This window comes from Phyllopteryx taeniolatus, chromosome 18 (genome assembly GCF_024500385.1).
Source record: "Phyllopteryx taeniolatus isolate TA_2022b chromosome 18, UOR_Ptae_1.2, whole genome shotgun sequence".
Lineage (NCBI taxonomy): Eukaryota > Metazoa > Chordata > Actinopteri > Syngnathiformes > Syngnathidae > Phyllopteryx > Phyllopteryx taeniolatus.
This window is the reverse complement of record NC_084519.1, coordinates 6,129,021-6,143,893: the sequence shown is the minus strand read 5'-3', so window position 1 is coordinate 6,143,893 and position 14,873 is coordinate 6,129,021. Positions and strand designations below refer to the sequence as shown.

The 14,873-nt window shown below is 41.1% G+C and overlaps 1 protein-coding gene across 13 annotated transcripts in view; it reads left to right on the top strand.

Moving 5' to 3' along the window:
* Positions 1-4,425: 4,425 nt before the first annotated feature.
* nrxn3b (neurexin 3b) overlaps positions 4,426-14,873 on the top strand; it is a 290,616-nt gene continuing 280,168 nt past the window's right edge. For all 13 annotated transcript variants that reach the window (XR_009785543.1, XR_009785542.1, XR_009785544.1 and 10 more), the window contains exons 1-2: positions 4,426-4,642; positions 8,115-9,197. Coding sequence is in view for 10 of the 13 variants with exons in the window: in XM_061754823.1 (XP_061610807.1) it covers positions 8,501-9,197 (697 nt within the window). In the remaining 3 variants the exon portion in view is untranslated. The remainder of the gene's footprint in view (positions 4,643-8,114; positions 9,198-14,873) is intronic.

Sequence of the window (14,873 nt, the reverse complement as noted above, 5' to 3'; positions counted from 1 at the left end):
GAAGACAGCTCTCATTTCGCTGCAAGTCACAGATCAAGTCAAGACCCTCAGGCAGCCTCATCATCTTAGCACTCACATCTTACTGCTGGCCCTCAGCAGTGCATGAGCTGTTTTTAACTTCTGTCTTCAACTCAGCTATATAGTTGTCTATTTTAAAGATCAGACTTTTATTGTCTCTCGTCACGACTCTTTTCATCATTCTTTTAAAAAGGTTGTTCCTGTTTTCTTTCTGATCTCTAGCTTTTCAGCTCAGTTATATAACAACAAAAACAATAATCTGCATCTTCCTCATTATCACGAGCAGCAGGGTGTTGAGGGGCATGTGGCTTACCTGTGGAAATTGTGCAAAAATATGTTTGTGTTTAGTCTAAACACTGAGAGAAGAGTATCAATAAAATAACAAATAAAGTCTATGAATAAGTGGTTAGACAAGCTATGATGTACGGATTGAAAGCAGCATCACCTAAAACAGTTGATTTTTTTTTTTATTATTGATAGAAAAACACTATTTACAAATGACATTTAACAACAAAATGACATTGATACAACGCTAAAAGAAGAATAAGAAGTTGATTCCAAAACATCATTGTTACTGTATATAAAGGAACAACCAGAAAGACAGAGTGAAGCATTTTCATCTCTGCTGGTGAAAGGGGAAAACTGGCCAGGCTGATAAGGAAGGTCAGCTCTTTCCTGGGATGTTTCCTGTAGTCACTGCGTGAATTGGGGGTAAAGCGAAGCCATATTCTCCAAAAAGTGACGATTCCCACCAAATGCAGGCCAGCATCAATGCGCTCAGCTGCTCCGTCAATGACAGACTCCTTCACCCCAAAATGTTTGAATGAGCAGTACCGCAGGTCCGTCCCATCCTGCCGCTGTCACACTGCTCTCCATATAGTGTTAACAACTGCTGGTGTTTATTAAATTGATAAGCGCAATTTTTTCATCCATTTTTTTCAGCTAAATTCTAACAGCAATACACACGTCTGTACCGAACTGAACACGTTAAAAGATATGTAATAATAAACATTTATGGTGAGTACTATGTAGTTGAAATGTTTTCTAGAATTCCAACATGAAATTGGGGGAATTAAGTGGTGAATGAAGCCAGATAAGTGCCTACTGAAGTCCGAGGTAGCAAATGCACCGCCACTGTTACAGTATTCGCTGGCGTCAGGCAGAATCCTCGCATGTCCAGAACAATCACTTTTCAGGAAAACAAAACAAAAAAGGCGCATTTGATGAATCGTTGCATTGTCAAAAGAGTAAGCCTTTGAAAACACTTTTGATTGGTCCAAAAAATTCAAAATAATAGACCCATAAAGATAATACTAATAATAGACAGACCAATAGTATCGCTTTTTGAAAAAAGATTAATTGACCCAATTTGGACGTAGCCAGGTTGCCCAACAGTGACAATATATCGACTGATGCGTATGTTTGGGGTTTTTTTCTACTTACAACACTGCTGACTAATCGCAATCATTCGCATTTACAGAGCTTTATCTATATTATTCGCTTATTCATTTTTCTGATGTAAAACCTGGAAATTCAGGAAGGAAGGAAATTCACTAATGGCTAGAGCAGTGGCTCTTAACCCTGCTGGAGGTACAGAACCCTTCGTAAGTGGAACAATAAAATATGATTTTTTTTTTTTACATTTTATTTTATTTCAAACATGCAGTAGGTACGTATTATATCGATACCTAAAATGAGCCATGCATCAGTTGCGTACAAAATCCCTGCGTTCAAAGAACAAAACCAAGAAATCATGAAGAAAAAAAAAACAACTCAATGGATATTTAGTGCAAATCAATGTACAATAAGTTTTGTTGTTGCCTTACAGCCATACGTTTTCAGGAATGCTCGGCTTCACTTTGGCAAGTGCCACCCTCACATCATTTTCGCAACAAAGTCATTTTTATGTTTACATCCTCAAAACGGATCGCTCGCAAATATACGTTATAACAAACAGTATGAGAATCTCCAAGGCTTTCTAAAATTCAATGACGGCAAAATTCTGAGAGCGTTATTGTTTTGAAGAATTGGTTTGAATCATACGAGTGGGGACGACGGAATAGACACATTGACACAGTGTGTGTGTGTGCGTGTGTGTTTGTGTGTGTGTGTGTGTGTCTTGACTTACGCTCCACCCCTGAACCCCTGGGTTTTGATCAAACCCGGGTTAAGAATCACTGGGCTAGAGGCTTTTTTTTAAATTATATTTGATATATTCTACTGGGCGGCACGGTGGCCCACTGGTTAGAGCGTCGGCCTCACAGTTCTGAGGTGCGGGGTTCAATCCCCGTCCCCGCCTGTGTGGAGTTTGCATGTTCTCCCCGTGCCTGCGTGGGTTTTCTCCGGGCACTCCGGTTTCCTCCCACATCCCAAAAACATGCATTAATTGGAGACTCTAAATTGCCCGTAGGCATGACTGTGAGTGCGAATGGTTGTTTGTTTGTATGTGCCCTGCGATTGGCTGGCAACCAGTTCAGGGTGTACTCCGCCTCCTGCCCGATGACAGCTGGGATAGGCTCCAGCACGCCCACGACCCTAGTGAGGAGAAGCGGCTCAGAAAATGGATGGATGGATATTCTACTGCTTTGAATATGAGCCCCCATTTATTTTATTCCTATGAAGTTTTCTGAACTGAGGTCTGATGTAAATATGCTGATGCCACTTAAGACATCGGTTTGTGCTGCTGGACTTGGGTCCACTATAGAGATCCCACTGATTTCAGTGAAGCTTGATGTAGGGTACCAAAATATTCTATCTACAGTGTGTCCCTTTTATTCCCACAGTTGGATACCTGGAACTAAGCACATTTCATTCTGTTGACTAGTCGACATAGAATTGCTCTTCAGTGCAACAAAATAATTTGAACAGGAAGAACATTTCAGATCATTTTTTTTTTCACATGCAAAGAAGAATTGGTTGAATTCTCTTCATAGTCTATCATGTTCCTATTCTTAATGGGTTTTAGTGTGTCATGCTGCTTTGATCTCACTATTTCCACAGCTGCTCCTGATCTCCAAGCCCCACAGTGGAACTTAACTGCTCGATGGGAATGTGGTTAAGGACTACAGGCACCACGTGCAAAATTCATGTTCAGGGATTCTGTCCAGGGTTCAGAACATTGGACAGAACCCTAGTATGTGGTCGACAGAGAGCTGTCCAAGGTGCCACATATTGCGCACATGCTCAGATTCCTCAACACTGGACTTCTTCTCACAGTGCGCTTTGCAGTCAAAGTCCAAAGAGCCTGAGGCAACCCCTGGGGCAATTAGCACGCTGATTCTTGCTGGTGGACTACATCAGCTCATGAGCGTCTCATGAAGAAGGTACACAATCGTAGATGAATTTTAGACCTTTTTAGAAACAAACTGCCACAAGCAAACAGCATAACTATAATGCATTTTATTGTAATTTTCTCAAATTTAGATATTTGTATTCGGATCACAATTCTTTTACTTAAATTGTGCAACTCGCACAATTTGTATGTCTTTACCGTTATGCACTTTTGTCTTTACCACTCGACAAGCAGTGTATTGCAGTGGACCACCGCCATTTGCTCTGTCAATAAGGATTGCCTTTACTATGAATGCCTAAGATTGTAACCATCAATTACTTTTTGAAAATAGGATTTCAAGTGTGGCTGTTTTAGCATGTAGACATTTACCCATATGAAACCAAGGCGGCATAAAAAAAATTGCTAAATTTTAAGATTTAGTTGGGGTTTTTTTTGTTTGTTTTTTTTACAAGTGGCTTTACCGTTATTGATCAAATTACAGTATAAGAAACTGACCCATATGATAATTATGATGATTGAGGGCTGAGTAGCCCTAAAGTTCAGATTTTAGATTGGGCCCGCTATAACATGGTGTCAAACTCAAGGCCCGGGGGCCAGATGCGGCCCACCACATCATTTTATGTGGCCCACGAAAGCAAATGATGCTCGTCAACTGCCGTGGTTTTTCGCTAAAATCTGTACCCAAATGTCACATTGTCATAATAATAGACAATAATGTTGAGATATTGCATTTTTCTGTTACCAAACCCTTCTTCTACAGTAACTTAAACAATACTTGAAGAAACTATTATCCTTGTATTCTGATTTCAAAACTAGGTATCCCTAGTTTGTTGTTGTGTAATGGTAATAATATGATTTGGTGATGAAACATTTCACTGTTCTAACGGCGGTGGCGCAGTGAATGACTGGTTAGTACATCTGCCTCACAGTTCGGAGGACCAGGGTTCAAATCCCAGCCTCGCCGGTGTGGAGTTTGCATGTTCTCCCCGTGCCTGCGGGGGTTTTCTCCGGGCACTCCGATTTCCTCCCACATCCCAAAAACATGCATGGTAGGTTGATTGAAGTGCGAATGAGAGATGCGCGCTCACTGAGACGGCAGGAAGAGGAGGAGGAGGAGGAGGAGGAAGAGGACTGAGGGAGAGGACCGTTGCCTTCATCGCGCTCACTTGTTCACGATAACCTTCACGCCCGCACCCGCACCGGCATCTCTCTAAATAATCCAACATTTCAACCATTTCCGGATGGACTTTTGCCCTGGATTGTTTTCATTTTCACAATTTTACGCACGCCCAATTTCACCCGGAGCTGTTCATCTCCCTTAAGCGTGGAAAGGTAGGCGCATCACAACGCAGTTCTTTATTACTATTATTAATATTATTATTTCTTATGCTCTAACGCAATGTCAACGTCAATGTCAATGTCGATCAATTGTGAAGTTTTCCGTTATATAATTCTAATCCTGTGCATTTGATGACCCGAATCCAAGCGTTTTGGATGAGCGCACGCATCTTCTTGTCACACAAAGATAGCAATTTGCTAAAAACACACTTGCACGCAGACGCACACGCAAATGTGACTTAACGAAAAGTGGCTTTCGGACAAATAGTGAGCGAGCGAGCGAGCGAGTGAGTGTCGATCAAGTGGAAAGTTTCAGCACGCTGACTCTGCTCTCCAGCATCCACTAAACTAAACAGAGGATGACGACATGTACAAATGTTTTATAGTAGAACAACAACACTCAGGCACACACATAGTTTACAATCCATTAAATCCCCTGTTTCGCCACCGGCGTGCTGAAAGCGGAGCTGCTTGCCAAATGTCTCCCTTGCTCTACAGATACAGATTACATACTCGAGCTCCTCCTTTTTCATCGCTGCTCATTCGATGTAAAATGTCATCTTTTTAATGCATGCAGCGAAGTCAAATATCAAATTAAAATGGGATGTTGTGGCAGGATTTTGAGAGTATTGAGAGGTGTTTTTAATACTATGTTGTCCTTATTTTAGCTCCAATTAGAGGGGCAAAATATTAGAAAACGACCTCATTATAAAGTACAGTGTAGCACCATTCAACACCTACCATATCATATGACATAGTTGCTTTGACTGAATCAGAATTAAATCAACAAATGGAAATTAAATCACCTTGGTTGTGGTAGTGACTTGCTAGGTCACTAAAGGGCCTCTGGTGGCCCCTTGCTGGACCTCAGTATGTTTAATCAGCAGTAATAAAAGCAGCCTGTGACTATATAAAGGGTGCCTTCTGGCCAACGCTTTTGATGGACAGCGGCGGTGTCGATCAGAGGAGCGGGGTTTGCTCGGGAGGTCTCCAGTGCATGATGGGGTCTTGGCTGTATTACAATACATGTGGAAAAATACGCACTGACACGTGATGCATTAATGCATCATGTACGGCTCGTTAGTGAAAGTATCCTATGCGAGGCGTCTCATATTTTTCTCTATTTAATAATTAAACCACGATGTAAAAACTCATTTATTCGAATTGTGTACAGTACTGACCTCAATGTTTACCTTTTTGTATATGATACAAGCTGTCTTCTTTTCATAAAAAGTGGAAAACATACTTAGGTTGTTTTGTGGTTGTTCCAGCCCAGAATTTGAGCTGCTAAGGATGCTGTCAGGCTTATGCTTGGCTGAAGGGCATTTTTTTTAGACCAGGCCTACAGGGAGAACGTGTCAGTGAAATTTTCACTGTGAAATTTATGTCACCACATAAGCCTCATTTAACTTGGCCTGGAGGCCAGCTATACAAAACTGTCCTGCATTAGAGAGTTCTTTGAATGTGTCAAATGTCACATAATGTAGCAGACGACCACAGGCTCATTTTAAAGGGTTAACGAAGAGATTTCTAGTACTTAATTCAACTGCAAGGACAAACTATTATCGCTCGCAGCTCAGTTGAATAGGACATTTGATGCCACAGTAAGATACAATAAGTCATGTTAGTTGAATAGAGGACTGAGACAATTTTCATAGAAGTGCGGCATCTTGGGTTTCATGGGGATACGAATCTTTTCCGATTGAAGGCACACACAGCACGTCTGTGGTCAGTGGCTTGGTTTGACACAGCCGTGTTCGGGGTTATTTCCACTCTGGACAAGCTTTTAACTTACACGTTGTTTTAAAACAAAGACCGTGGTGGAGCCAGCCGACCTGCTGTTGTCAGGGAGACGCATGCGTCCGCCTGCACGGAGATATACACACACACACACACAGGTGCACAGACAGTGCATTAGCATAGGTATCAGTTACTCAAATTCAATAGCTTGCAGCAAGATTAACTATTCAGAGCAGGTGGTTAAAGGGTCTATTGTGTTGCACGGTCCTGCGATCACCATTGGGCACAGCCATTATGTGCCAAAGCAATTGCAGAGGCAGAGGGCTGAAGAAGAATGTATGCATTTGCAGGTTTTTTGTCACCTTGCGTGTCATCTCATGGAAATAGCAATGCCGATATGACAGAAAATTCCACAAAATGTCAATAGTGATGGGATTTGAATATGTAAATTGCACCATCCTAAAATCTGCTGTGAATGGCCTTTTATGATTGTAATCCCTCAAAGACATGCAAATGAGAGTGGTAGCGGATAATTAGTTGTATATTCTAGGATTCCAGTAGGCCTTCAGTGATAGTAAGCAAATGGTTGAGGCTTCACTACAGTAAAGGTTAATCACTAACAGAACTACAGTAACAGTCATCACAACATCTTCATATATTTTGAATCCAAGTGCTACAGTAGGTTTCGGTGCTGCCTTTCCCATAGTGTTAGTGCGTCAGTAAAATGCTGTTTTACTGATTGACTGGCATTATTGCTACTTTTACACTGCGTTGACCAGAGGGCACGCCAGCTCTGTTTGCCTGAAATGTAGTGTGCGTTTCGATTTTGGCAAGTTGCTAAGTTTCCGCATAGGTTTCTCACACTGTCCGTGACAGGCCATGGAGACCACCTAGACCTAGACCGCAAAGTGACTGCTGTGGAAACTGTTTTGATAGTTTGAAAGTCTTTCCAGGCATTCATGGCAATTTACCATGCTAAAACCAATGCATCATTGTACGTAAAGATATGCAAAGCAATTCTAGAATGTTTATAAAAATGATATATATTTATTTCAAAAACAGCTAGGTGATAAAGCAAACAGGCCAAAATCTTTCTAATTTTCTGACTGGGCAACGGCCCTGTATCCCAATAGCAGTGGCCATTTCTGGCATGTGCAATACGTGGTGCCGTACAGGTTAGCAGAACCCAGAACCAAAACAAGAGCAATCTGTAACTAAGCCGAATTTAACAAACAATGGAGCAAACAATTTCAATCCCGAAGCGCATTTTACCGAAATGGTGTGTGAATTGTGGAAAACAAGGATGTCAGGAATTCAAACTAATATCTTCTTCTCTTCTCCTGCCTTGCTACCCAGTGTATAAAGTAAGTAGAACAATGCAGGCAAACGACACGGGCCTTGTCAGTTGTTAATTAGAGTATATTCCATGGGCCACTAAATAACAGACAACGGGCAGCAAATGGCCACCTGGCACCCCTTTTATAGTAGAGCCATGTTTCTTGCATCCATATATTACATTGTACAAAAATTACAGATGCCTTACAGCCCAAATAAACTGTGAACACAATCATTTTTAGATAAGATGTATTTGTTGTAGCACTACTACTGTATATTGAACAGGATATGTGTATCATGTACATGTATCGTTTTATTAAGTTGTATGCCGTTGTTGTGCATTTCTCGGACTAAAACAATTTTCCCACTCCCTCTTTTCATTATGTTACAGTTCCGTTAAAGGCTTGGCTGACAATGAAGATCAAACCATGGGGCATGGCCCAACAATGACAGTTATGTGCTTCCATCCAGGGAGTCGCTGCAAAGAAAACACCCAAGATGCACCTCTGAATCATTGATCATCGTGGCACGTTCATGAGACCACTTGACGTGGGGATTAGATATTTTCATTTTCGCTTAGAGTTGGCTGGAAGCTTAGATTGCATTTATTATCAACATTTGATCTGCATCAGAGATTAAAAAAAGAAAAAACTGATATTTTACTTTGATGTAATGTGGAATATAAAATAAATCAGATGCCCTAATCAAATATTTTAGTCACTATAAAAGGACCTTTAAATTCACATCACTTCCTCGTGCTTTGTGTTACTCTTTACAATGAATCCAAACATCCTCCCTGGGAAAGTTCTCCTCCTCCTAAGCACTGTGATGGCACTGAGTGTGGGATTAGAGTTTACTGGCTCAGAGGGTCAGTGGGCTCGATACCTGCGCTGGGATGCCAGCTCAAGAAGTGACCTGACTTTCCAGTTCAAGACGTCCCAACCAGAAGGCCTCATGCTCTACTTTGACGACGGCGGATACTGCGACTTCTTACTCCTCACCGTGTCCGAGGGCAGGATGCAGCTTCGCTTCAGCATCGACTGTGCCGAAACCACCATTACGTCCGACAAGATGGTCAACGACAGCCGTTGGCACTTTGCCGCTATCAACAGGCACAATCTGCGGACCGGCTTGGCCGTGGACGGCCAGACCAAGATGGCAGAGGTGCGGCCTCAGCGACAGTTCATGAAGATCGTAAGCGACCTATTCCTCGGGGGGCTCCCAGGAGACATACGGACATCTGCCATCACCTTGCCCTCTGTCCGTGAGCTAGCACCCTTCAAGGGGATCATCACCGACCTTATCTGCGGGAGTAAACTGCCCACGCTCATCAACAGTCAGAAAGTACGCTTAGAAATGTTAGGCCTTTGCACAGAGAACCCCTGTGAGAATGGTGGGATCTGCTCGCTGGCGGATGGAGAACCCTACTGTGACTGCTCTAAAACTGGATTTGTCGGGCGGTACTGCACTGAAGGTAAGAGGGCTGCCCCCATCCCTCATGAATCTGTGATGTGTAGAACACTGATAAATATCTTTATTTAAGTAGTGTTTACCAAAACACATCATCTGGTTTTAAACTCTTAAATACACTTGCTGTCCAATGAAAAGCATGTATGAGGTTTTTCTTTTTAAAAAAAAAGTATTTACATTTTTCAAGCAATCTAAATGAGGAAATGGTTGGCATTATAAGACCTTAAATATAGATTGGCTGCCATGTGTAAGTTTTTAAGTAAGATTCTAATGTTACTTGTCAATGACGAGGTGACAAAAGGACTCAGACTTTGTACTTAAGTACAAGTACAAATACTTGTGTCCAAAATCCTCTGGTAAAAGTTGAAGTGCTGAGTTAACTCATTTACTTAAGTAAAAGTTAAGTAAATAGTAAAAATGAATGTTTACTGTCATTAATAATACATCATACCCGCCTTGATATTTTGGCTCAAAGGGGGAAAAAAAAAACTTCTCTACACAAAAAATAGTACCTACCGGTATCTCTCTTTTATCAATATTTTCTGGTACTGAGAGGGAAAAACAACAACAACAAATGTGTAAAAGGGTCAAAGTTGTCAGGCAAATAAAAACTCAAGTGAAGTACAGATACTTGAAAAATCCACCTAAGTGCAATAATAACATATTTGTACTTCCCTACTTCCCAACACTGCTTGTCAAACAAATACATTAATAAGTTAAGAGTAAATGTTAAAACGCTACACTGAGTACTTGTGAAGTTGAACAGGTAGCTTAATTACTGGTTATCCAGTTTAGTCACCAGCACACTTTCAAGTGTACATTCAGTTCTTGCGATATGGCTCTGAGAATTCTTGACGAAGATCTATGCACAGCTTCTGTTCCGCTACATTGCAATAATTTCCATCACTGCTTCTATGCTCGTCATGATTTCTCTTCTTTGCCACCACTAGGCCACGTCTGGCGTTTTTGAGATGATGTAAAATTAATCCCTATGATTTTCTTTGACTTGATGTCTAGCGACATTGTTAGGAGTCTTGTGAGGTACGTGGAAGTGTCACAGCTGGGCCTGGAATTTCTTGTTCCGCTGTTTGTTTTTCATTGGACAGCGAGAAAACAATTTCTCAAATTAATTTGACAATGATGTGTTCTCACTTCAGTGCTCATTATCCAGCAGGAATGTACAGAAAAGGAGCGAAATGAAATTTCCCTTAAATGTTGTGGACACGTAGGACGTGGGAGAAAAAGCACCTGGTTGGATCCATCTAAAGATGCAGATATTTTCATTTTTGTTAACAACGCAACAACCTGTCAGTGTTAACCCACTAATAATGACAAAATTCAAGCTTTTGCAGGATGCGGTATTATTTGGTGCTGAACCAAATTTGGATTGCTTGTCCCTCATGAAGGACGATCACTTATGCTATTCTAGTTTTTATATAATGCTTGCTACGACTCAAATCACACCACTTTCTTATCAAAGTTATCTTTTCTTCGTGAAACTGACTCAGCTCCTGCAAGGACGTGCAGGGACCCTAAGGTAAAAAAATGTTTGGATGAGCTTCATTTCCTCTGTTTCTGTGCCAAGGTAATCTGTTTTTGGGGGAGAGTTAGGGTGGCACACACACACTTCTTTGATAATATTTTATATCCACATGTTTAAATGCATGCAGCAATCTTTGGGGCAGAAACTGTATGTGTGATGTCATACATTTGTAAATTGCCTCTAGTCTCTATTCAGGAAATATACAGTATAGAAACTGTACATGTCTGTGCAGCACAGGCATTTGCAGCTGGTTGAGGTACATTTTTTTTTGTACTCTGTCTTTCACATGCCACCGGATGCCAAGAATAGCTTGATGAATAACGTTTTTTAAAATACATCTCCTGCCATATCATACAAAATATACACCACGACCACAGGGAATGCATCAGTATGATCTTACACAGGGAGCTGCTTTTTTTCTTCATGTGTTGAGATTGTAAATTAAAAAAAAAACATGAACAGATGCATGTTGAGTTTCCTCCTCTGCTGACCTGTTCTTGCCAGTCTAAATCAGACTGGCTTGACTCCTGGGGGGGATAAAACATCAGGGGAGTGCTCACTAAATGTTTTTTTAGTGCAATCGAGACACACCATGCAAAGGCATTTTTGCTCAAAAACGGCACAAATTGAAGGTCGTTTTGAAAATATGTACAATATTTGATCTGCTTTTGTTTCCAATGTGGCCATCATTCACTGCTCAAATGAAGCTGTTAAGAGCTGAAATTCCAAGAGCTTGCCTATGGCATTGTTCAGGACAGCACACGATGTGCTGGTTGCGGAGCAGTCAAGCGGCAGAGCTGGACTTGTCCTCTTTTTGCTTCATCCCATTTGCCCATTTGCCCATTGCTTTTACTAAGCAGGGTCCCTTTTAAGTCTAATAAATCCGCAAGAGGCTGACAAGACACCGATGATATCCTTGTTTTAAAATAGCCCTGTTTCTAAGAACGGTTTGGATAAGCAGATGGATATCCATACCTCAAGAAATAGCAACTTCGCCACAGGCCTTTTGTACACCAATTCGTCAAAGGAGGTCAGTTGTCTGGAAAAAAATCAAATAAAAATTGAAAACAAAAACATCCTTGATTTCTCTTGTCTCTTGAATAGCGTTTACAATGACCTCACTACTGCGCCTTCTGCCTGCCATTAACTGATGTGGCGGACTGTTGATTATGCAACAGAGACGGGGAGCCATAATTAGTAAGATAATGAGATGGCAAATTTGTCTGTGTAAAGCCCTCTGAAACGCTGTTGCCAGACTGTCGATAAACGACACAATTCCTGTATCAAGCTTACAAGTGCTTGTTCAAGCAACATTTTAACACAGAACGTTGTAGCAGTTCAAGTCATCGGACTATGAGCATTTAATTGCAATTAAATGCAAACAACTGTTGAGCACACCTGTCTTTGGTGCCGTACTGTTGATTTTCTTCCCCGTTCATGTGCAGCTGTCAAGGCATATTTATTCGTCATATTATTATACTAAAAGGCCCAGACCTTGCATGTGCACACCCGCATACTTAGCCACACTAATGGAACTGTGCGTAAACATATACACTTAGTGAGCACCAAGACCCTCGAGCTGCTCGTTAAAACAGGCAGATGTTTGACTGAGTGGAATGGGCCTGGGTCGCGTTTCGCCCGCCACGGTCTTAATTGTAGCCTGCTAACCCACAAGGCTCAGAATGGCAATACAAAGTGTTAGTTTTCTTTAAATAACAAATGTGAAGATGAGCTTGTGGGATTTTAAGGAAAGAGCTCGTTTGGATTTAAAATATCCAAATTCCGCTGCTTCTTGGAAAAAACAAAACAAAAACCTTGTGTTGCACCAGCAGGGCGGCAGGTTTAATGCACAGGCTTGCATGGGTTGAAGGTTACACATGTACGCTGCAAGCCACTGAAAACAAACCATCTGGTTTTAGTATACACTGGAAGAACAAATCTTCAATTTTATTAGCCCACAAAACACTAATCTATCACTTCATCCATTTTCATCTATATAGCATTCATCATAAAAAGTACCAAATAAAAATTTCTCCTCCAAAGACAGTGTTATAAATTGCACGAAAAACATTCATTATTACTGATCTGCGATAAAACTCCATTCATCCATTTTTAGGATAGCGTGGAACTGGTGCCGACTCCGGCTGACTACACCCTAGATTAGACACCAGTCAAAAAACTTCACAACTAAAAGGACATTTTAGACATAGGGATATTTTAGACATTTCCAATGTCACTTTTGCTAGACAGACTTTGTGGCGAGCAATCATTTGCTGTCCAATAGGCCAATGATTAATTTACCTACTGTTGGTTGTGCTAATGAACATCTAGGAGCTGACAATATCATACTGTATGTCTGGACAGAAAGCCTCAGACAGGAAATGAGACAGACACATGCTCAGGTCTTGTTCACACTGCACGCAAATGTATTCATTACTCACATCGCATCCTGCTGCTGGAGTGTGTGCATTTAAAAGTGATCACAACTGATTTATTGCGTCCACACATCAACGCTCCAAGTCAGCACAGTCCACTGGGTTTCTGCGGCAAAGGCATCCATATGTATGCTGTTGACGCAGGTTGATAATGAAGGACACCAAAATAAGTATGAGCAGGGTTAAAATAAACATGAAACCATCTAAGTACTTTTGCTGTCAATTTACAATCGCTCCATCTTTGTGTGTCATACAGCAATGAATCCAATGCTGTGTTATAATCCAATTTGAAGTACCAAAGTGTCTGGACTAATATGCATTAGTAAAAATCTGATAAGAATCATATTTCAAACCATCTACTAATGTGGTTTGGATACATCTTGGAAAAACTGTATTTCATGTTTTGTTTTTTTCTGATCAAGGCCCAAGGAAATTGAAAAACATGAATTCATTATAAAAAACTTTATAAAAGGTGCCAGCCATAGGATCAGGTGGGGACATTGCCACTGCCCAGAACAATAACAAGAAGGTTATGTTTTTATATTTGTTGTCTAGTGAAAGGCAAAAGTGACTTTACCTGCTAACTTGTTATGACTCCTCCCTCTCCCTCACCACCCTAATGAGGACAAGTAGTACAGAAACTTGAAATGACAATTAAAGCATAGTGAGGAGGTCATTATCAAAGGTGTTGATAATAATTAGGATGCAGGATTCTAGTTGACCTCGTTTATGTTCATTTTTACAAGGGATCAGTGCCAGTAAGACATGGCATAGGCCTAGTGCTGAAGCATGCACTCGTTAGACAGTCGCTGATGTGCAGTAACTACTCGCACCACAAACAGTAGGCTGTGAAACACATTGGGTCTCTTGCCCCATGTGAATGAGGATATACAGTATGAGAATGACAAACGGTGTCAGGGCGACGTGGTGAAATTAGACACCCCTCGCTCGCCACACACGCCGACTTTTGGCGGGCAAATCCACCATCGCCGACGTGCTCCATTTTGTAGTCATCTTTAATCTCAACTACAGTATGTTCCTGCTATTAGCTTTGGAAATATTAGTACCTTTATGGTAATAATGTGCATATCAGCCCCCATTCTTTTTAATTAAATTAACAGAGGGTGATCTGAAGTCTCTTTAAAACCTCGGGTTATTACAATGTGATATTCATAAGGTCAAGGTTATTAAGAGCTACACTCGATTATTTAATGAGTATGTAAAGCGGTAGCTAATTTAAAAACCCCACATGCTGCATGTGGAATGAAGAGTTTAAGACCCATTTTGCTTAAAAATATCCACTGGTTTGATAGAAAGCCAGTAATTGATGGCTCGGACAAGCAAACTATTAAGCAAGTGCTGAAATGGTGCCTTCAGGCTTTGCTTGAGGGATTAATGAACAGACATGGGAAAAAATGACAGTTACAATAATCTTACTATAAAAAGTAGGTCATGGGGGGAAAAAAAAGAAAAAAATGGTGGAGGGACTTGCCTGATTTTAGTGCCTAGTGCCCAAGCAGAAAATTATGTTTGGATTTGTGTTGTGAAAAATAGAGCAGGGATTACGCTCGGACCGCATGTCCTCAACAGCACATTGGCTTGTTCTGGAGCATGTCGTATCAAGAGAAAGGGCTTTATCTGCATCTGGAATTGGTCGTTTGACACGCAAACACAACCCTTGTGCTAACATTTTCACACATAC